Below are 24185 nucleotides of genomic sequence, written 5' to 3'. Positions count from 1 at the left end.
GTAACTTAATTTCAGCTAAATCAACAGTCACCGGTCAACCGCTAAAATGTCGTTATCGCAAATATTTGATCACTAATATTTGAGACAGTAATATTTGTTCCCACCGTTAAAATTAAGTGAAGTGACCTACTCCATTTTCCCCCAAGTTGGGAAATGGGGCCCCAACCACTATATTTTCCTGCCGCTATATTAAAGTGATTTACAGTATCAAGCAACTTGAAGGTACGCAAGCATACACCTACATGTAGCACTTGACAGCACCCCATGTTTCTCAAAATACATTGTACAATATTGTACATCTGCACACTAATATCACTATCTAACATGTGCATATCCTACCAGGAAATCAGTGCTAAGAGATCGTCTATTCCCCGAAAGACCAAGTTACATAAAACACACTCAACTTTAAATAGAGTCTGAGAGAAAGTACGGCTGGCATCAGGCCAACTTCAGCATCCTTTAGAGCTTCATGGATCAAGGAACTTTTTTGAAGACGAGATTTTCCTTGCAGATACGTAAGCTGATGGTACATTAAAAGGCTAAGTGCAGTACAGGGCTCGAAATTCATTTTGGGAAATAGGTGCACTGGTGCACCCAACAAAAACATTAGGTGCACAGAAAAAATGTTGGGTGTACCACATAAAATAAAGTTCAATGTCAGCAAAACAAATTACTGCCTGACTTAAGAACTTCAATCTGTAGTTCTATAGCTAACTCCAAAATTCCATATATTATAAGTACAGTATTACATCAATTAAGTACAACAAAAGGTTCTGTATCTGTATCTGTATCTATATAGCCAGTATAACTGCCATTTGGCGTAACACACCAGCGTATTAGTTATATTGCTTTTTCTGATACTTAAACATTTCAAGAATATTCTGTATATTACTAAACTAAGTGTACAAATAGTACTTTTGTACTATTTGGCTGTACAAAGGTGCACAATTTTGGGTGCACAAAGGTGCCCATGCACCCAGTATTTCCAGCCGTTTGTCTACTTTGGTGCGCAGAGCACGAGTAAGGTGGCTTGGACATGTTGCAAGAATGCCAAGGACACGGCTCCCACGGATGGCATTAAATTGGGTACCACAGGGGAAAAGAAGGAGGGGGGGTCAACAGATTACATGGGAGAAAACTGTCATGAGAGACCTGGAGGAACTGGCCATGGGCTTCACTTGGGAAGGAGTGAGAAGGCAGGCACTGGACAGAAGTGCATGGAAAGCAGTGGTGGCCCGCATCGTCGACAGATGAAAGCGGCGACGATGATGATGATGATGATTTCCAGCCCTGGTGTACGTTCGATTTGGTTTGGGGCTTGTTTGTCTCGAAAGGTTTTCATCCAGAAAGCAATCCCATGTTGTGGCCTTTGCTTTCAAACTGGTAAGTAGGCCGACAACGCACACCTGATGCCTCAGCTCTTCACACGAAGACGTTATAATGTGAAGGCCGCAGCAATATGTATCTGTTTACTTCTCAGGCATTTTAAAGTGGAAATGATCAACCATGAGGAGACATGTACAAAATGTACCATCTACAGGTCAATGTGAAAACAGATGGCTGGGAGGAAAACTTACATACGACTGAATTCACTATATATAAAGTATATTCATTGAAACTGTGCATACCAAGGTACAGATGTAGACTTTCCCTTCAGACTATGCTTTTAATGTTTCAGCTCAGCAATATCCTTGTGAACCTGAGAACCAACAAGTTAGATAAGGCCACACCATCTTAATTTCTTGGTTAACGGAATTAAAAAAAAAAATGCTAGATAGGGAAATCAACATGAAAACAGAATCTCAGAGGAAAGTTTGTACTTTGGTGCACACAGTTTCAGGGAGTGAACAGGGTCAGGTGCAAGTTTTCACCCCGGCCTTCTGTTTTCATGATTTTTTTTCTTCTTAAATTAAAAATCCGTTATTGGCGTTAACCAAAAAATTGGTGTGGCCTAAGAGAGATCTGAGGGAAATTCTGTACAGTGATATTCAGTAACAGCCTACAGCTGTACGAACATGAAATGACCTTTATGGCGACTGCTTTTCCTTTGAAATCTCTTCATCAAAAGGACAAGGAAGCCTTGATGTGATGGAACATTATCCTGATTTTTTGCGTTTCGGCGCATGCGCGCCGGAACGCATTGTCCTGGCTTTTACCTTCAAGCAAGGGACATTCAAGGAAGGAACCAGGGAAGCTTGGTTCAACACTGTGTCGCACACAATAAGACCTTATATGGCAATACGTTCTCAAATCCTTGTATAGCCGTTGCCTTATATGGCAAGAGAGCACGAAAATGCAGGCAGGCTAGATTTGCATGTGACACAGGACGGCGACCGCATGTAACTGCTACAACTGTTCGGAAATATCATTGCATTGTGGTTTCGGACTTTGATATCCTGAAAAATGACCATATTACATCTATTCCACAAGATTGCAGAAGAAAAAAAATGATTTCGTCAAGAAAACGACCAAAAATCGGCATAAATGATACCATATAGTGAGGTTATAGCATTACGTCCAGAGTAAATAGTTACGTACCGCAGCTTGGCCGATCTGGCAACGCGAAGCACTTCGGACCCAGAAGATCCGGGTTCGTCTCCGTGCGTGGATTTTTTTTTTCTTTTTAGATATTGAATATCAAAAATATATATTGATATTATATTAATCTATCAATATCATATTTATGAATATCATTTTTTTTCATTAATAAATAAAGAAATATTTTATATTTGTTATTTTTGAATATTCATTTAATATATACAAGGCCTTTGTCTTATGAACAGGACTTCATAGATTCCAAACCCGGCATTCGAATTTTTCTGTTCATTGTAATGGAAAATACCGTGCAGCGGCTCCTATGCGCGGTAAGATGATTCTTGCAAAACACTCGCCACTAAACTTCTATCCCCGATGTAAACAGAGGCTCTTGATGTTGTTTGCAAAACAGCGATTCTTTGTTACAGTAGCAAATGCTCCATTGTTCAGTATCGACTTCATTCAGACAACACGGACGTGGAAAGTGGCGCCCCTCGGCACAAAACTATGGGAATTTTCATGAATTTTAGCAAAATTACCCAGGAAAATAAGGAAGAAATGTTGTAAATGCGGAAACCAGAATAATACGGATGAGGTAGCTGTTGATTTGTTTGACATTTGGTAGTCATTTTAGATAGAACCTTAGCTGTTATGAACTTCTATTTCACTTAATTACCATAGTTCTGATGATTCAATGGTGCTTTTTCAAATTTTATGTTTTATTGCGTGCCATGTACATAATTACATTGATAGCTTTTATAATGAGCCTATTATACATTTTACAAATAAGTACAAGTTGTAGGCCAAGACCAGCTTTTTCAAAAGCACTTAAGTTAAGTGACGTAACTTCAAAATTGCTTTCCCCAATCTGCCTTTCTCTATTAAAACAGTACTCATTTCCCAAAATGACAATTTTTCTTATAGACTGAACAGCCCTTGAGTGACTTCCTCTGGCAGATTTTACTTCAAGTAAAGGGAAAAGACAATTCACACTTATAAACGTAGCCGAAACGCCAGCTTTTTTTAAAAGCTCTTGTTTCTTTCATATTTTCCTTGATCTTCAAAGGCAAATTTAAAAGTACACTCTGTGTCTTCAGTTTTCATTCAATTTACAGAAAAACAAAGTTGAAAGCAGTAGCAAACACCAAAGACTCTGCTTGTGCTTTCATCAACAAAGACCACCAATTATAAGCCTTCATCAAAAGGACATTTTCCTACAAACTTTATCACAAGTCTGCAGCTGCAGGCTGTTTTGAATAGAGTCTCCAATACAAGGTCTCGCTATGCCTCAAGTTGCATTGGAGAATTGGTAGGTAGATTTGCAGGGGTTTTACTCAAGCTGTTTGCGGCGTATACATTTTGTAGTACCAAGGAGGTATCTTATTTTTAACCTCCTTGGTAAGTACACTGCTGTATAACAATTGTAGGACAGAAGTGCCTAACTGGTATATCCAGGCACGGCAGAGTGAGAAATTTGACATTTCCGCCTAACTAAGCTAGATCGGCAGTTTTTCTGCTTCCTCGCACTGAAGTTGTGATAGCTCTTAGTCTGAAGCATTACCTATCAATCCAGTCCCAACGTACAGCTAGGATTCATGGAAAGGAGGTCCAAAATGGAGGGGGGGATGGGGGATGCCCGGGGGGCAGGGGGGCCTAGGCTTATGTATACTTTTAGGAGATGACCTTTTTAACTAAAAACTGCTGTTTTTGTGGCAAAATCACAACAACATTATATGTTTTATAACTTAAGACAACACTGAGTAAAACTCAAACTGTTAAGTCAACAATTAAACTTGACTTGTTTCTCTCTCTGTCTCCCAATGGGCTCAGTAGCTTTGCATGTCAAAAAATATTCATGCTGAAAACAGGACACTTTTCAAACAGTTGTACACACTTCAATCTCATCGGTATTTTGTGAATTTCCTACCAATCAGCATGCAGCCACCTTACAAATTAGTACTGTGCCAAATCCTGGCCCAGTCCAAAACGTTTTGGTGCTGAAAGTTAGTACACAATTAGATTGTCGAGTTAACAAAATACACAGATAGTAAAGAATCACCTGCTAACATTTCAGTGACTGTCACCAAGGCAATACAGACTAGTTCTACCATACTTTGCACTTCAGCTAGGTGTCACAGTTTGGGACCACATTTCCACACTGCGGAAGCGACACCTAGCTGCAGTAGTGTGAAGTGCAACCAGTCAGCATGGCCTATAGGAACATCTTCACTAAATTACTACTAAGCTTTAAGGAACGGTTGCAGTCAGATGTGCAAAAGTTAGGTGTGACAGGCCGTTCAGTGTAATATAACCGCCTGCTGCCGTGCCGCGTGCCTGCGAAGCTGGTGTGTTATGCCAAAGGGCGGTTACACCAGCTATATAGATACAGATACAGATAAAGGCCTAAGGAAGGTTACAGACTGAAACGTCAGCAGGTGATTATGTACTGGTTGTGTGTAAAGGACTTGGTTAACCATTTACCAACCTGATGAAACTATTCACGGAAGTTTGAAATTCCATTTTCCGATGACTTCTACCAACAAAGATGAACTTCGTGCTGATGCATGTTTCTCGTACTCACCCTTTACTGAACTTCTTGAAGGGCGGTCTGATGACGGATCGGCTGGCGATCACGCAGTGTCGGCCAATCCGCACGTTGGCCAGGTCGCCACGGATGATGCAATCGCTCTGGATGACCGTCTACACGCACGGGAACAAACAGATTTTATTTACTACTGATACCAGACTAGACAGAAACCACCATTGAAAGAGCCTGCCACATTTATCAATAAGCAGTATGGTTTATTGTTGGTATATGTCATAGTTGAAGGTCCCTGGTTGTTCTTTATGTACTAGTATGGCCAGGGGCCTTCAACCTTGACATATTACCAATAATACATCACAATGCACAGGTGCACTATAAACCGTGAACTAGCTTATAGGAGTATGAGTATGAACTAAGTAGGCATCCTTCCATCTTTTCAGATGATGGTAGCACTCTGGATTCGGCAGCTTCTCATGTGGCTCTGAAGTCCAATCCTGGCGTGGCAGTCTCGTCCACAGTTTGGACATATGAAATCAGAGGAGTTCTGAGGCTGCTGTCTCTCTTTTCTTCTTTGTCTTCTTTGCTCTAATGTACAATCATAACCTCAATGAAAAGTGTCCTGTGTGCCGATTTGAGCTTATCATGAATAAACAAAGGTTCAAACAAACAAACATAATTTAATATAATCATAATGGCTGAAAACAGTCAGTCCCAATTTGTACAATGCTATAAAAACCATTTCCTTGGTCTCTGATTCAGCAAAAGGACAAGTTGATTACTACTACTAGGATATGATTTGATGAAACAAAGGTACTAGTATGGCTGGAAAATTTGTGCCGACTATATTCACTTCCTGAAACTTTATGAACCAAAGTACAGACTTTCTCTACAGACTCTGTTTTTACATTGTTATTTCAATTCAGCATCATCTTTGATAGTCCAAGAAAAAGCAAACTGAATAATATTACTTCATGCATGGCTTTATCAACTAATGGATTTACGTCATTTTACTCATATAAACAAACAAACAAACAAACAAACAAACAAACAAACAAACGAACAGTCTCACCTTCCCATTGAGCACGATGTTCTGGCTGCCACACAGGACGGACTGCCGGCTGACTTTGTTTCCCGACGCCTGCATGGAAACAGAAAAAACAGTTTTACAATTTGTTTCTGTTACTTCTCTGCTGTATATTCAGATCTAGACCTTGATATACATGAATTGTGCATATATATTGTGGTTGGAAGTTACAGCATAGATACATAAATGAAAAAAATGTAACATTAACATCAACTTATATTTACATGTTTATGTTGGGAGTGACAATCCATGTGAGCTGATCTTATATAATGATAATAATAACCACTACATTCCGATCCTCTGGAGCTGTTTTGTTATGACTACAATGTAAATGAGGGTGACATCTTATTCACTAATACTATACTAGTAAGTACAGACATGATTTCTGATCAGGTCCTTAGATAAGAAAGTTTATGTCACTTATTTCTTTCATTTCTAGACGGCTTTGAAATCAGTTACATGTGTAACCAGGTTTATGGGGTCAGGGGTCGACCCTGATCGAGGCCCCGGATGTAGAGTTCCCGGTTCCAGTTGAGTAATGGGGCAAGTTCGAACAAGGTATATTCTTTAGTTTAGAACGTGCACGCTAGTTAGTTAGGTTCAGTTCCGATAATAGTTTAATACCGTGTCCAACAAGAGGACCATTCTGCGGACTCACGGACGCAAGGTAGGAACAACTTTCCAAGTGTTACACATGCAACATAACTGTCCATGTCTGTAAAACTTCTGTGATACAACTAAGGGACTCTCTATTTTACTTCTGTTGCTTTGTAATTTTCAAGACTGTAATAATTACAGTACAATAGGCACGAGAGTCAAACTAAGTATTTTGTTGTTGTTGTTGTTGTCCTTACTTAACGTCTATCCTCTCGCTAGACGTGGTCTCTTGGTGCTGGGTTACGCTTGGTTCAGTTACGAGTCAATTGTCTCTCTAGGTATTCTAATATAATAACTCTTGGTGACTTGTGGTTGCGTGTTGCTGGAAGTGTTTCTAGGAGAGCACATCGAGTAATAATTTTTATCGTGGGGAGGGGGGCGATGGGCGTGTACTTCTACCAGCCAAATTTGTCACGTTTTCGTCTAATTTAAGGTATATGAAATATTCAACTGCCTCTACAGCTACATAATGAGATATCTAAGTTATCCATGCACGACAACACCACTCACCGTCTCTATATACTCCGCCTTGTTGTAGAAAATATCCCCCAACTCCATTTCTGTCAGCTTCCGGATTGCACGTCTCAGGAGTAAAACTGACTCGACATTCGTAATAAAAATACCTTCAAACATTATAAAGCATATTTGGTCAAAACGATTCCTTACAGCTAAAATTTCACAAGTTTTAAAGTTTAAAAATATATGTTATAACAATTAGGGTTTTTTAATGACCCTTAAAAATTGAGATATTAGAAATATAGTAAGATCGAACTTTGTCTTGAATAACGCACTATTTTCTCTGACGAGATGTGTAAAGGTCAGAGGTCGCACAGTGGCGCCGAGTTTGACGTCTGAATTTTCCCGCCTCACAAGATTCCTTGAGTTTTTAGCAATCCTGAGGGAAAATGTCTCAGAACGGTGGCAAGACGGACGTGAGACAGCTCCTAGCACACGGCGGGGACGCGTCCAAGCTTTCTGAGGCGGAACTAGGGAAGGTAACGTTAGGGACACATTTCTGTCTTAGGTCTAGGAAACTCACATGAGGTCATAATTTCGTAAACAAGAGTTCGAAGATCTCACGCCTGAGTTTCTCGCATGTCTTGTTTAGGACAATATAAAGCCTCCTTGTTTAAGTGTAGTTAATTTATTATGCATATAGGATCTTGATTAGCATAGCATGTGTCCTTTGGTTACTTCATGTCGCTCCTTATATGGATATAACAACAGTGAGAAAACAGATAAACAGACCCAAAACAATACCTCCCGTGAATTTAGTAGCCTCGTGTGCATGTTTGTATGTGTGTGTGTGTTTGAGTGTGTGTGTGTGTGCATGTTTGTGTTTGTATGTGTGTGAGTGGTGTGTGTGAGTGGTGCGTGCATGCGTGCGTGCGTGTGAGTGTGTGTGCGTGCGTGCGTGCATGTGCGCATGTCCGTGTGAGAGAGAGAGAGAAGATCGTCTCTTGCCAACCTGTTTATCTCCCATGACAGCTGCAGCAGCAGTATGAGAAGCTGCGCCGGGAGTGGTCCAGGAAGAGGAGAAAACTGGAGGTGAGGAGCAAGGGCTCTTTCTTGCACTAAAATGTACCCAATGTTCATAATGTTGCAATATGGACGTATCAAAACAAAGACTTGTAGTTGTACGTGCAGATGCTCCTATTTTTAGATGGCTTTGCACATCTTTAAGTGTGTGTATGTGTGATTGTTTATGTGTGTGTGTTTGCATGCTTATGTGTGGTTATGTACATGTCATGTATGCATGTTTGCATTTTCGTGTATACAATATGTGTGTGTGGGTACATGTACGTACATGTACATGAATGTGTGTTACAGTGTGTGTGTGTATGTGTATTATTCTTAGGACAAATAAATGTGAACAGATGTCACTAAAAAAAACTGTATTGTGTGAACAGCGCACAGTAACGCTAGACCTTAAAATCATCATCATCTAACCATTGTCCTCCGACAGAAACTGGATCGAGCCGCTCAAGCCAAACAGCACGTCAGGCAGAGACTGCAGGACCAGTCACTTCAGACAGGGGGCACTGTTGACACCTCTTCTTCCTTTCAACAACCAGACTGTAGCAAAGATGGGGACAATCAGAAGGTGTCAGATTGCGAAGATGATCCTCCACCCAGACAAGAACTCACTGCTGTAGATTTCCAGAGTAGGAAGACTGTCTCCTTTTCCTTACAAGATGTTTCTACAGGGGGAAAACTTCAGCACGAAAGGTTTTCCAACAACTGTACAACTGAGGACAGCACAATACAAAGTACTGTACCAGCTACTTCTGAGACAGGCAGTCCTAAGGTTTATAGTCATCTGGAAGGTGGCGATGTGTCTGCAAGCCTTACACGGCAAGGAGCAAGTACATCCTGCAATCTTGCAATTGAAAACCTTCTTGGCTCAGACAACAACAATATGAAAGGCTCAAACCTTACCGGTAACAAGGCTGCTGGCAAAGTCTCCTTTACGCACAAGCAAGATATTTCAGCCCTTCAAGAAAGTTCTGAGACTCCTGGCTTAAGGGAGACCATGGTGTGCTCAAGAGAATACTCTTGCGAAAAAGACGTTGATGAAACCTCAACAGAGCAAAGAGAGCTCAACACAGTGCATTTTAGTGATGCTGCCCAGAGAAGTTCACCGGACACCAGAAAGAAGAAGCCTTTGTTTAAAGGCTTATCAAAGCAGCCCATGCAGGGTGAGAAGTTAGAGATTTGTGAAACAGACAGGGAAGTTTCTGGCCATGTCTCTGGACACAGTGTTTCTACTCGTAAACCTAACTCATCGGTGGAGTTTGTTGAAGAGATTTTTCAACATAAAGTACAGGAGAGTAGAGGCTGTGGGGGGAAAATGCCTGCTCAGCAAACCCAAGGAGTTTTGGTTGACTCCATCATTGTACTTGACTCACAGGAAAGTGAAACAGAACGTAGTGACAATTCCCATCTTTTGAGAAATTTTCTCTCCAAGGAGAAAGAAAGTATATGCATCAACAACACCGTGTGTAGTGGTGCACCTCAAACCCCAGAAACTCAGTCTGCAAGCAGCCAAAACCTGCTTGCATCATCTTTTTGTCCTGTGTCCCAACAGAAACCACTTGGACAGGAGAATAGACACAACAAGGATGTTTCAAAAAGCCCTTCACAGTCATGTTTGGGCCAGGGAGAGATACAAACAGCAGAGGACAGTCAGGTCGTTGCGCCGAGCCAGGGACATTTGGACCAGAGTACATGGGTCGACGGCCTGATGTTCCCTGCTGAGTACTACATACGCACCACCCGCGGGATGCAGCGCCAGGGGCAGACACCAGAGGGCGTCGCTAGACAGGTGAGGGCAAGGAGACCAAGGAAACAGAAAAGGAAGTTCGGTACCAACAGTCAGGATGCCTCGGAAGGGGAATGCAAAGGTAAACAGGCGAGGCTCAAGGAGGTGGGAAATGATAGTACAACGTCTTTAAGTGATGAGAAGTTGCCTTGTGGTCAAGGAGATGAGGAAGTGATGGGTAATGATGTACCCTTAAAGTTGGCAGAGGATTTCAAGACTTTGACTGAAGAAAACAACTTAAGAAGTGATCAAGAAGCTCTTAATACGAAGTTGCAGTCTTCAACTGAAGTAACAAAGGACACGGCTCACAGCAAAGGTGTGTGTGGAGGCTCATGTGCAGATGATAATCACCTACATACAGGTGAACAGGTATGCTCAACTCCAGGTGAAAATCACCTACGCACAGGTGAACAGATGTGCTCAACTTCAGGTGAGGGTTACCTGTCTACTGGAGAACAGGTGGGCTCAACTCCAGCTGAGAATCACCTACATACAGGTGAACAGGTGTGCTCAACTTCAAGTGAGAATCACCTGTCTGTAGATGCTGATTCTCAAGACAATGTCATTCCAGACACCCAGTACAGCTCGGCCAAGCCTTCCTGTCCACTTAACGATGCCCAGAGGTGCCTTAAACTTCCCAAAGACTTCTCCTGTGAGGACGTAGTCCCAGACAAGCTGCATGTCTTGAGAAAAGGGAGGAAGGCAGCGTCTTCCCATAACACACCTGTGCCGAGTTCAGGGTTAAAAAGGCTGGTGAGAGGGAAGAAATTGACCAGATCCTGGCAGAACTCACCTCTACAGACTGGAGGATTCCCAAGTGATCTTGGAGAAGGAAACCTGAGCTCGCAGGACTGGGCCCAAGTCGTCTCAAGTGTGGAGAGGGAGGTTTTGTACAGGAGGTCTCGAAGACTGGCAGACCGTTGCAGCCAAGAAACACAAGCCAACGCCTCCCAAAGTACCCCCAAACAGAACCACATGGTTCTTAAAGACGTTCAAGTTGGGAAAGTACCAGGGCAAAATGAGAAGATTCTAAAAGAAGTTGGAGTGAAGAAAACAAGAAGGATTTTCCCTGCACTTTCCGATCGACTGAGAGAAAAACTGAAGAACGCTGAAATGAGTGAGTTTCATCTGCCGTACTCTGATTATGGCACGCTGAAGGTGGCAAAAGCCAGGGAAGCACCACCTGCTGATTTTGATAAAAACTGCAGGAGTAGGCATTCCAGTGAAACTGGTCTCAAAGATATACATGCGCTCTCCAAGGAGTCTTCTGTCAACATTAAGGCAGAAGAAACACCTCCCTCTGTTCCAAGACTCACAGAAACATCTTCGAACAGAAAGCAGAGTCTTACTGTAAAACCCAGCCAGTCTTCTTATGTTCAGAATAGTCCCAAGGGTGTTTTTAAGACAGAGCTTGGCCGAGAGAAGAAACGAACTGTGTTCCCTTCTCTCTCGCCTATGCTGCACAAGAAGTGCACAGCGGAAGTGTTGGACTTCTCACTGGTTGGTTCTGATTATGTCAAACTGAAGCTGAACAAAGTCAAGTCCAGCCCTCGACCTGCAGCAGCAACAAGCAGCTTCAGGGGAACCCCAGGACATAGAAAACACAGGCAGCAGGACTGCAAAGTAAAGGAAAATCTGCCAGCCAGCAGTACTAGGTCTGAAAATTCCTCAGAGGAAAAGGACATTGTGCTTGCAGATGTTGAAAGTAGACAGCAACAGAAAACAGACAAAATATCAGGGGACGATTCACTTGCAGCCTGTGATGTAAAGAATGATGTTGAAGACTCGACAGTGTTGCAGGGACATGTGGTCACACATGTCCAACAGTTCTTAGAAACAGAAGTCAGAAGAAGCAAAAGACCGAAAGTAAACGAAAATAAAGAAAAAGGCAAGTTTGTGATGTCAGATCCAAACTCAGAGATAGATGATGTTTCCCCAAGTGTCCCTTTCTCACCTGACCTAGAGGTGAGTCCTAAGAAAGTGAAAGTGACGTATGGGGATAAGACATTACCAGATATCACTCGCACAGACCAACTTATGTCTGAGAGTGTGGATGTCGACATCAGAAACATTAAACCATGTCCTAGCAACGTGGCAGTAACATCATCAGAAAAAAGCAATGATCTCAGCTCTGAACCTAAAGAATCACAAGGTGGAGCAACCGACAAGGGTGGAGAAGGACAGACAAACACAGTAAACATAGTTTCTTCTGCTGGTTCTAAGGATTCTGTGTCTTCCTTCAGAACTCAGAAAGTCAAACTCAAACACTCTAATGTGGCAATCACCTGTGTAGGAGCTTGTAGTGAAGGTTCAAGTAGGAGAAAAGTTGTAGAGACAGAAACTACAAGCCTGAGTCTCACATCTGCACAAGATCATCATGAGAAGGCCTCACAAGGGACAGGTGTGGAAGAAACACCTGTGCTAGGACATAAGAAGGACATCAAGAGGACAGGTGTGGAAGGAACAGGTGTAGAAAGATTACCTGTGCTGGGTAGACATGAGGAGGACATAGGGACAGGTGTGCAAGGAACAGGGGAAGAAGGTGTGACCACAAGGCTGCCAGAGTTCTCAGCATGTCTTCAGGTATGAGGTTGTTTCTTTTTCTTCAAAATGTAGTCGTGACTCATGGGGTTAGGATTGTGTCTTATACATGTACTATATTGTTACTGTTGTAGTATTAGCGGTTGTGTCTTGTTAGTTGATGTGAATGTGATGTTAAGGTTAATGTTAAGGTCGGAACCTGTCTTGTAATTATGATCTTAAGGAAATCTAAAACTTTGGTTTGAAGGTATCTTCTAATTGTAATATAAGTCATGTATACTTGCAGCTTCCTACATGTATGTTTGGATGTGTCTTGTAGATTTTGTAAAATAGGGATGAAATTTTAAAGTCAAAGGCCTTCGTACGATGTAAGGAAGACTGTTGACTGCTAGGTCAGCAAACATCTCACATTCTCTGTCCTTCTCCAGCTGGCAGGTGAAGCTGTTGTTTCCATGGTGATGGGAGAGGCCACTATCCAGGGGGAGACAGTGGCGGTGTTGGCCGTGTGTCAGCTGACACAGCTCGCTCTCTGGGTACAGCGGGACCGCGACTGGACCCCCATGGCATCCTGGGACATACACAAGGTACAGACTGGTTGAGTTGAGTTTGAGTTTATTCAGATCCACAACTAGCTTAACAAGATACACGTACATTGCAGCAGCTACTGTTTCTGTGGTCCTTATCGACAAACATAAGTGGATGAAACTACATGACACACAGGAACATAACATATGCATCCTGCAGCTGGGACATACATATACACAAGGTACAGCCTGGTGTTCAACTGTATTAAAGCTGCTAAGTCTCTTTTGTCCTCAGAGTCTCTGCAAATATCCGAAAATAATTTCATCAGGTTAGTAGGACATAGGATATTGGAGATTTCTTTTTCACAATCAGTAAAATCTCACCTACTTACATTCGGATGTCTATCAGACACCTTCTTCAGAGCTTCTGACTGGAGTACTTCTTTTCACTGCAATACGTAGCCAAAGTAGGTGGCACTTTTGCAGCGAGAACACAGTCACAAACGTGGCTAAGCTTGCAGATAGCATGCAGAGAGGACGAAAAGAGTCTTGGTAGCAATATGGATACCATACAAACAAGTTACACTACTAACATTTTGTTGCCCAGAATTCTACTCTTTCCCTGCAAGAGTTTCTGTCTTCCATGATAGCAGACTCAAAATTCAACCTTAATCCACATCACTTCATTTCTTTGTCTTTTTGACATCTAAAAGTATAGATTTAGCATGTTTTAAAAGTATTAGTTCAGCATGATGAAAACAGAGGGCTGGGAGGAAAACTTGACTCTGACTATATTCACTTCCAAAAACCAAGGTACAGACTTTCCCCTTAAAGTTAGACTGTAAATCTGATGTCATGTGGATTTTCTAGGTCAGCATTATTTATTCGAGCCTTGATCCTTGAGAAAGCCACACACAGGCGAAACATGTCGGTGTGGGCTCAAATAAAGTTCTAAACGGGAACTATACGCGGCTACAGCCTCTTTTCTGAAGATGTGGCGTGAGTGTGTACGGTTGGCTTGAGGTTGCCCACTACTACTGCCTAGGTCAGCATTATTTAGTTAGTAAAATCCAGGAGCCAGCAATTTGAATTGTTCTGACCTCACCACTTTCTTGTAATACAACTTACGTGACCTGGAAGAGAAAGCTTCCTTACCTTTTTCTGCACTCTTCAGGAGGAGGAGGTGTGTGATATCTGCCTGCTGCCACGCGAGGTCGGAGTTCAACTCGTGGTCGGAGGAAACTTTCCATCAGGCCACCTCAAGTATGCAGCCATTTTTTGTTTTTCTTCATTTAGTATTCTATTTATTTATTGGTTTGGCTGTTCAGCACGCACAGCCAGGGTTGCCCAACTAGCCTGTGCCTATTACAAAGGGCTAGCCCTGCTGGCAAGGACAAGACAGTACAATGGAATTTTCACATGGACTGCATAACAATCTATAACAGTATTTTAAGTACACAAAAGCATTTTATAGAAATGATCTGAGATAGCATCTACATTGTATAATGGTATCTCTATCATGAGGTCAGGGTCAGTGCGTATACATGTAAGGGTCGCCTAGAGAGTCCCAGAGTTTCTTTTGAAGGAGGCAGCCGTGGTAGCGGCGAGTCTCAGTGGAGAGGGTGTTCCAGAGTGAGTATCAGGGTTTGAAGATGTTGAGGACAGTGTCTGTTTCTCTACATGCACACTAGACCTGATTTTCACTGTAGAGTCTGTGCATACATTGTTCAAACACACGTGTCCAGTATGTCCAGCATGCACTCATAAGAGTGCAGGGATCTAGCCAGCATGATGTTTTTTCTGTTATCCCAATTCCTATTGATGGAAAGATCCTATAAAGATTTTTTTTTCCAGTCATCATATACAAATTTCTGTCCTTTTACTTATCAAGTGACTGTTATTATATGTACATGTACCAAATTCTGTCAGTTCAATTCTTTATTCAAATATCAACATTAACCTTGCAGACATACAAATGGTAGCCTGGATGGCGTTGATATTTACAATTATAAAAGAGACTTAACACATATATACATGTTCTTTCCAGACATAACAGCTGCCCATTATTGCACAGTCTGATTGACTAGTGAAGAAAAGAGTTCTGTAGTCTTTTTGCTCTTGCTGGGGGGATGGAGATGGTGTGTTTGTTTCTGAGTGAGCGTCCAGTAGCTGTAGCAATTCACATTTGTAATGTGGCAAGCTGTATGGTTAGGAATTGCCCCTACTGTACCTGCTGACAGTGAGAGCTTTATTACAGACTCTGCTACACAGATGGAGTGTCCTCCTCCAGCCTGGACCACACCTGGATGGGAGGCATGGCTGAAGATGGTTACCATGGAGAGGGTAACCGTGGGAATGCAGGTTACCACGCCATGACTGTTCTACCAGGGGGCATTGCCATAGCAACAGGGATGTGCGACGGAGGCTCCAGTGTTCGTAAACTTACCCTCAGCGGAAGTGATGGGTGAGAAAATTGTTTAGGATGAAACTAGCTCAAAATACTAGAATTTCATAGTATTCTGTACCAAATGGGATTCTATTCTAGCAGGACCTCGACCAAAATAATAAGTAGTAAATAGGATACCTACTATCAAGCCCTGATTCTTTTAGCATGAAAAGCTGTCAGTCCCAGATTCAGAATGCTAAAGCTGGATTCTTTTAGCGAAAATTTGTCAGTCCCACGTATGTGGGACCCTCAGTCAGGCATTAAACTCTGCATGACTGTGTAAAAACCCCAGAACACTTATTGAGAAGTAGGAGTGACCCAGTGTGCTTGGCATAGCAACAAAAAAGTCTTACCCATTGTCTCAAGTTATGACACCTGACTTGCCCTGCTTTACCCCAACCTTCCCTGTCCACTTTACAGCCATGAACAGTTGGGGGGACCCGTTGTGCTTGGCTGAAAACGCTAGCTGTATTGCACTTTCAGCTCTAGAAAAAGCATTACTCTTTATCTCAAGTATGTTATAATTAATAGTAAGGACAACCTCAAGCCAACCATACACACTCACGCCACATCTTCAGAAAAGACGCTGGTAGCCGCGTATAGTTCCCGTTTAGAACTTTATTCGAGCCCACACCGACATGTTTCGCCTGTGTGTGGCTTTCTCAAGGATCAAGGCTCGACTGAGCACAGTACAGTGTGTTCTGGCTTTTATTGGCCAGGTTCAAGATGCCCTAGGTGGCTTAACCAATCACAGTACAGCAAATATCTGGGCAGTGCACTCTGCCCTTCTAGTTCTACGTGCACTGAGTACATGACCTCTTTATCTCAAGTATGACACTTATACTTGCCCTGCCTTACACTGACCTTCCCTGTCCGCCGTGCAGCCGTGTTGACCAGCAGACCAGGCTAGCGATGCCAGCTGCCCAGCGGATCGGCTCACTTCAGCAGGTGGGGGGATGTGCGGGCTGTCTGCTCGGGACCGGGAGAAACCAAGTCCTGCTGTGGTAAGTCCTGATTACGGTAACTTCCTCGCTGCTGCCTAACTCAGTAACCAATAGGAGCCAAACGGCTACTTCAGTGTGTTAAAGATTAAGAACTGGCTGTATCCAGTGTATGGAATCGTGATGTTTTCCATTGGTTGGGTGATCATTACTTCCTTTACTTTTCTTGTGGGAATTTTCCTTGCTTTTCTTGCTCAATTTTTTCTTGCTACTGCAACTTCTTTGTAAGCAGTATAACATTATTATCTCCTTTCTTGTTAGTTAGGCCACAGTCACCAATTTATCTCTGAAGTTCTCTGGCATTTTGATTTCAATAAGATAAGGCCACACCAATTTGATTTAAATTCTTGGTTAACAGATTTTTTTAAGATTTATTTTAGCACGAGGACATCATTAAAGCATAAGGCTGGGGTGAAAATTTGCACCTGGCCCTGTTCACTCCCTGAAACTGTACCAAAGTACAAACTTTCCTCTGAGATTCTGTTTTCATGTTGATTTTTCAATCTAGCATTTTTGAAAAAATTCCGTTAACCAAGAAATTAAAATGGTGTGGCCTAAAATGAAAACAGACGGATGGGAATAACGCTTGACCATTTCGCTCCCTACAATTGTGTGCACCAAGGCTCAGACTTTCCCCTCAAATTCTGTTTTCATGTGGATGCCTCCGTTCAGCATTATTCTGTGTATCCAAGAGCCAATAGATAGACTTTGTGGGGCCGAACTTCTACCCACCAAAACATTACTAAAAGTAGAGTTTCTTGTAGTTGTACATTAAAACTGCATTAAGGTAGACTTCTTCTATTTACATCTTAGGAGTCAGTCATGTTTGCCTTCCACACCTGTAGGAACCATACCACAGGTGCGCTGCTCAGGTGTGTCGACCTGCCAGGTGTTTCTCCCCAGCCCACCTGCCTGTATGCTGCAGCTGAACAGGTGAGTCGTACTCAGGTATGCTGCAGTTGACCAGGTGAGACTTGCCACGTTCAGGCTTTGAATACAACAGAATTTTGGACTCATGAAAACCTTTGTATAATTCAAATACCTCTATGATTAATGTGACAAAGGAAAGATGTTCTATATTAACATAATTTATTAAAGCTTTTTACTACTACCTTAAGTTAGTTTTCATCAAAATTGACTCCTGAAAATACTAATGCATGATTTCCTTGATCCAATATATACCCCCACTGCTGAAGCGCGCAGAAAAATTTGAAAGAAAGGGTACTCGTTTGATGTTGCTCAATTTTAGTTACCACGCTGTACAACAAGCGTGCGGGTGCAACTAGCGCATTGTAGAAATATTCCCAACTTAGCAATTGTCTGGGCTAGCATACAGAACAATACTGTACAACCCGGCAATTGCCGGGCGTAGCAGGACTAGGGTAAGTGAACATGAAACAACAGCGTGAGTTGCCTTCATTCCTTCAGGGCCTGCTGTTTGTCATTGTGAGTAACCCAGGAGAGCAGCAGAGTGAGGAGGTGTGTTCTCTCCTCTCCATCAACCCTGCAACAGGCTGCAGCCTGTCTCTCCAGAAGTACAGGCTACCGCAGGGGAGCAGCTTGCAGAGGTACCTTGGTTTGTTTGTTTGTTTGTTTAGTTGTATGAATAAGCTGGTGCAGAGAAGCAGCTTGGGGAGGTACCTTGGTTTGTTTGTTTGTTTGTTTAGTTGTATGAATAAGCTGGTGCAGAGAAGCAGCTTGGGGAGGTATGTTTGTTTGTACATATACAGGGCTCGAAATTCATCTTTGGGAATAGGTGCACTGGTGCACCCAACTCAAAAAATTGGGTGCACAGAAAGAATATTGGGTGCACCAGATAAAATAAAGTTGAATGTTCTTCAGAACATAATTACAAAGTTTAACGCTGCTGCCTCTCTTAAGAAATTCACTCTGTAATTCTATAGCTAACTTCAAAATTTCAAACAAATAATACATTGAATAAAGTACAGCAAAAAGTTATCATGCTGTTTTTTATACTTACATTTCAAGAATATTCTATATACTAGTGTACAATAGTGCCTTAACCCTATAGGCTACAAAAATATATAGGTGCACCAGTGCACCCACAGTCAAAAATTAGGTGCACAGCTCCAATTTTGGGTGCACTGGGTGCACATGCACCCACTATTTCGAGCCCTGATATACATGTAAGCTTGCATCAACAGGGAACGCTCGTAGAGGTTCTTATTTGCTGGTGGCACTGGCAGTCATCCAATCTCCTTCTGGTGCCACAGATCTTCCCTTGCAGGATGTGGATTGTATAATGATAGATTATAACAAAAATAGATAATACAACCATCAGATGTGTTGTTGTGCTGCAGGTGTGTCCAAGGCTTCCTCGGTGGATCCAGCCTGTTTGTTCTGCTGGACAGTGGGGAGGTGCACATGTGGGACGTGTTTACCTCGCAGAGGGGAGCGGTTTTACCAGCCAGCAGCAGGGGGCCCGCCTGTCTCACCGTGGAGAACAACCTTCTCTGTTTAGGGACGTCACATGGATGTGTCCATATGTACAACTTGTAACAGTTGTGTAATACGGTAGCTACATTTAGTGCCCATTAACAGTTGTATAGCTGCTACACCTCTAGTTGAGTCCCAGCCAAAGGCTGATAGAAAGATAGATAGCTGCTACATTAGTGTCCATATGTACAACTTGTAACAGTTGTGTAACTGTAACTGCTACATTTAGTGACCATGTAACAGTTGTATAGCTGCTACACCTCTAGTTGAGTCCCAGCCAAAGGCTGATAGAAAGATAGATAGCTGCTACATTAGTGTCCATATGTACAACCTGTAACAACTGCTACATTAGCGCCCATGTGTTCAACTTGTAACAGTTGTGTAACTGCTACATTAGTGTCCATATGTACAACTTGTAACAGTTGTGTTACTGCTAGAATTATAGTGTCCATGTGTTCAACTTGTAACAGTTGTGTATCTGCTACATTGTACATCAGTGTCCATGTCTACAACTTAAGAGTTGTGCTCCAAAGATTTCCATGTTTAGAATGGTTTAGCAGTTGTCTACATTTTAACTGCAAAGTGCTCATAATATGTTGATCCTTTGTCCTATAGTTGTTTTCACGTGAAAGATATTTTAGCTTGATTATACACAAGAAATACATGAACATGTATCAATTTAAAAGTACAATGTACATCTAATTACTGTGATTTTCGCCTTTGGCCAGCAAAGAAAAGGTTCCCATTGTTGGCAGTAGAAAATGCAAGTTTGCTAACAGCAAATCGTATCATGATCATAGATACTGGATAGTATTATATTACATCTATTATATGCTAGATATTAGATAAGTACATTGCACAGATTTGAAAACCTGTTATGAAGTATCCTTTGTGTTCATGTACTTTTAAGTTATTAAAAGCTGTTTTGTTGAGAGTATGGTAACTGGTTCCTATTTCAAGTTGCAATCTTGCAATCCTCTCAATTGATATTCAAAATTTTATCCAGTTGCTTGAGTAATTATTTTTGGCGTCTCTCAATTGATACACTTAACATTTTTTCTCTTCCCCCTCTGTCTCTATCAGACACACACAACACATGCACGCACACACACACACACACACTCACTTACATACACACACACACACTAGCACATACACACACACAACAGACATACACATACACACAGGCACACACACACATTACACAAACTGTCGTTTTTATGCTGACTTAAATTTTTTCTGGCTTTTAAAAACGACATTTGGCACCTTATATTTGGCGTATCTTAATGTCAGGAACGTCCTACTTCAAACGGTAACGGAAGTTACAAAATGTGTACATTCAAATGAGAACGAGCGACAAGTGTGACAGGGCCCTAAGATGAACGCTTTATCTAGGTCACGCTGTAATACATGTAATTGTACAATCCTTCCGTTCAGGTCAGTTAGCGCGCATAGTGTCCATACAGACGGTTCTGAATGACTTGTCAGCTTTCCTGTCGCCACCTGCATACTGAATCGGCCACGGGTAGGTTACAGGTCCGACATGCGTATCACACGGAAGGACACAGCAAACAAGCTGTTGGGGAGGCACTTTGTGATGGTTTTCAAAGCGGGCTCTTTTTGCGGGCATTGCCGTCTTTCTTTCAGCTGATTGCTTAAACCCAGGGAAGAGAGGCATTTTTCATCTCTCTTTCTCTCTTCCTCCCTCCCTCTCTCCCTATCTCTCTCTGAGCGTGTGTGTGTGTGTGTCCTTGCGCGCGTGTTTGCATTCCGGTGTGTGTGCGTGCGTGTACGTATGATTGTGTGTGTAAGTCATGATGTGTGTGTCCGTGTGTATGTGTGTGTTCTATGTGTGCATGTCTGTATCAATGCGTGTAATCAGCAAAAAACGACAGCACCAAACCACCGCCCGTAGTAGAGCCTGGCGCGGAGGCTAACTTCGGCCTCGCGCCAAAACCTTTTTATACGCATCACGAGAGTTTTGACAGGTGGTCCAGCCAAGTAACGCTTTACGTTACACTGTTTACTGGCCTTTCACTCCTCAGCAACGTGTAGTGAGAAAGCGGAAAACACGTTCTGAGCGGCGCCGCCTCTGGCCTGGGAACTATGTTACCGGTAAGTGTGTTTATGAAGGTTAGACATTCAGGTAAACAATATATAAAGACAATTTAAACTCTACAACAGGATTAGATTCGGAGATTTAACTCCGGACGTTTCAGTTCATTTTAGTGACGCTGAAGAAAAGTGACGGATGTCACTCGAAACGTCCGGAATTAAATCTCCGAATTTTATCCAGTTGTAGAGTTTGAATTGAAGTGCGAACGAGAAACATTTCCCAGTGTCGCGGAGGTCCAAGTGAAACACGAGAGGCGAGCTGAGTCGAACTCGAATCTCCGAGTTCGATATCCCTGAAACACAAGAGGCGAACCCAGGCCCGCCACACGCTATAACCGCTAGGCTACAAGGTCCGAACCAGTTAGACTGGTCAGTTGGTGACGCTTGAACCCCACTGTCACACAAGCTTGGTACACATGAAAGGGTTGCTCATCATGTAGTGGCACGTAGGTCAACAAGTTTCCTTGCTGTTTCAGTAGCGGGTAAATTTTTACCTGAAGCGGTTGCTAGCCCTTTTCCTTTAAAGTGTTGAGCTTGACGTATTACTTACGCTACTAGTTTTAAGGTCTAAACATTCTTTGGTGTATTTACCTGCGTGAAATCTCGATGCAGACACGAGTGAAACTCAAAGCGTGCAGCCGAGATAGGTTACACCGGCCCAGTTATATCAACACACTCATCATGTTATGGTATGTCTGAGTTAAGTTGCAAGGACTAAATATAGGGTAAGAATATATATTACACGGCTGGTGTTGGTCGCATAAACATTCAGGTACCTTAATATGGCACGAAGATAGGCAATTTGTAGGCTCTACCAGTCTCCGCGGGTCGCTGGGAAAATAGTAGAAATTGGCCAAAGTAGAGTATGAAGGGAGTCGGCTACAGAGATAGTGTCCAATATTGCAACTCTGCGGCTGCAAATGTTATCCTCCATGGCCAAAGTCCCCCGGCAAATGTTCTCCCTATAGCCGGCGCGGTTAGTCTGGTAGAGACTAGGAATTTTTTTTTTTACTTGCATGTGTGTTATACTTTGTTACATTTATTTTTTGGTAAATTTCAGCAGCTACGTCCACCTACATGTACCATTAAATATTAATTGCTTAGGTTTGTATTAATATTTTTTTCTTTCTTTGCGTATTTTCAAAATGTGTATTTGGATGATATGATATATCTCATGGTGTTTTTTTTTTTCAATTTACTTTCTTTTAAGGTATGTAGTACTATGTTATCTTGAATTGATAGAGAGAGGCCAACATAAAACCTTCAATTCAGACTTTCAGTCGCAGTTATGTTCTTGTTTCCCTATACTTTATAACATGTTTATGTGCAAAATCAGCAATAAACAAACTGATAAAGTTGAATAGATTCATTCTTAACTCGGTACTTTGATAGAAAATAAAATAAAACCGATGAACTGACAACTTCAAACGTATCTCAAAACATGACAAATAAAAATCCAATGAAATGAGTTATAACGATACTACCAAACGCTACTGTTGCTGTCTTTTTGTACAATTTTTGCTTCAAATTTTCAAAACTAATCCTATAAATCCTGGACCTACGAGTAAATATTTAAAAACATTCACTACGTTTATATGCATCTCAGTTATAAACAAAAACGCTGAACAGAAAATACTAGACACAAGCTACACGTAGACATCAAGAAACAACAAAATACATAGCGCGTTATTATACAAAATGTTGCTAATAACCTGTATATATACATGATTTCAACAAATACTAACTATGTCTATCATATAATGCATGAAGCACGGGCATGCTAAGCATTGCATAGACTATCATAACAGTTTGAATTAAAGAAAGGAATATCTGTTGAATGCGATGCGCCCTTTGACGTCAGACGAATGACACTGACGCATGCCCGTTGCCAATGACGACCCCGTTCGCCATGGAGACGGACCGGTTGCTATGGTGACGGATGACGTAAGGGTTGGTCCGGACGGGGGGTTGAGGAGGCTTGGGGGAGAAGTTTGGGCGATCCCAGGTAGAACCGGCTACGCTGGGGGTCCGGGAGACTCGGGAAGGGTCCTGGTGAGGAGACCAACAACACGGGTGTCACACATAGACACACATATACATGTATATATACACATAAACAAATAAACAAACAAATACATGGACTAACAGTTTGGATACATGGTTGGGGAGACTCGGGTTACTTTTCTGAGGGCAGACAAACTACACGACGGTCAGGGATGGCAGACTTCACCCCTTTACGCGGGTCAGGAACACACACACACATAAATACACGCACGCACACACACACACACATAAATACACAGACACACACACACAGAGGCACACATACACACGCACACTCAGACACACAGAAAGTGGGAGAGAGAGAGAGAGAGAGAGAGAGGGGGAGAGAGAGAGAGAGACGCACACACACGCACAGACCCAGGCACACAGACTGTGCAAGCACGCACACTCGCCAACACAACCCCCCCACCAAACACACTGACTAACGGTTTTGATACATGATAGGTAGTGTGTACGTGTATTCCATCTTTTTTTCTCATCACACTCTTGTGGACAGTAATGTGTAGCCTTCTTTACATCCAGGTCCTGTAGCGGGTCGTGACGTAGGACTTACCGAGGGGGCCACCTGGGCCCGGTAGGAGGCCAGGGCGTGTCGGGCCCACCGCATCAGCGCCACCCCGTCCCTCGGAATCTCCACCGACGAACCTTCTGCTCGGTTCAGTACCAGCACCACTCGCGAAAGGTCCCGGATAATGACTCTGTGAACGGACGCAAAGTGTTTAATGCTTTTATTTCTAGCTGCAAAACGAATACAAGACGCTAAAATAAGACTCAAACTCTGAGGGAGCAATATAACGATTTCTCCCACCTGTAGTGGTTTGCATTGCGTCCCTCTGCGCCTCCCCGAAGTAACCTTAATTCTATAGCTGCTACAATAAGACTTAAAAGGGGCTG

General features: G+C 42.5%; 2 protein-coding genes across 3 annotated transcripts in view; one reads left to right on the top strand and one right to left on the bottom strand.

The window, feature by feature from the left end:
* Positions 1-7435, bottom strand: part of LOC136440447 (dynactin subunit 5) — a 34119-nt gene extending 26684 nt beyond the window's left edge. Inside the window, exons 1-3 of the mRNA XM_066436494.1 lie at positions 7332-7435; positions 6150-6218; positions 5117-5235 (exon numbers count right to left, since the gene is read on the bottom strand). Of these exons, the coding sequence (XP_066292591.1) occupies positions 5117-5235; positions 6150-6218; positions 7332-7379 (236 nt within the window). The 5' untranslated portion in view covers positions 7380-7435. The remainder of the gene's footprint in view (positions 1-5116; positions 5236-6149; positions 6219-7331) is intronic.
* A 201-nt stretch (positions 7436-7636) lies between these two features.
* LOC136440160 (uncharacterized) lies at positions 7637-20044 on the top strand. 2 transcript variants are annotated; one of them, XM_066436024.1, is made up of 11 exons: positions 7637-7816; positions 8310-8369; positions 8788-12726; positions 13113-13268; positions 14383-14471; positions 15466-15672; positions 16539-16658; positions 17501-17588; positions 18084-18223; positions 18977-19182; positions 19274-20044. In XM_066436024.1, the coding sequence occupies exons 1-10, from the start codon at positions 7727-7729 to the stop codon at positions 19173-19175; spliced, it is 5088 nt and encodes a 1695-aa protein (XP_066292121.1). In that variant the 5' UTR covers positions 7637-7726; the 3' UTR covers positions 19176-19182; positions 19274-20044. The 2 variants fall into 2 exon arrangements, with proteins under 2 accessions (XP_066292121.1, XP_066292120.1); XM_066436023.1 differs by having other exon boundaries at positions 18977-20044.
* Positions 20045-24185: the final 4141 nt, after the last annotated feature.

Source organism: Branchiostoma lanceolatum, chromosome 8 (assembly GCF_035083965.1).
Source record: "Branchiostoma lanceolatum isolate klBraLanc5 chromosome 8, klBraLanc5.hap2, whole genome shotgun sequence".
Lineage (NCBI taxonomy): Eukaryota > Metazoa > Chordata > Leptocardii > Amphioxiformes > Branchiostomatidae > Branchiostoma > Branchiostoma lanceolatum.
This window is presented reverse-complemented; position numbering and strand designations above follow the sequence as displayed.

Excerpts from the sequence above, each read along its gene's own strand:
- LOC136440160 (XM_066436024.1), top strand. The coding sequence starts at position 7,727 with ATGTCTCAGAACGGTGGCAAGACGGACGTGAGACAGCTCCTAGCACAC. Across the intron at positions 15,673-16,538 it reads ACCCTCAGCGGAAGTGATGG|CCGTGTTGACCAGCAGACCA; the intron begins GTGAGAAAATTG and ends TCCGCCGTGCAG. Across the intron at positions 17,589-18,083 it reads TGTATGCTGCAGCTGAACAG|GGCCTGCTGTTTGTCATTGT; the intron begins GTGAGTCGTACT and ends TCATTCCTTCAG.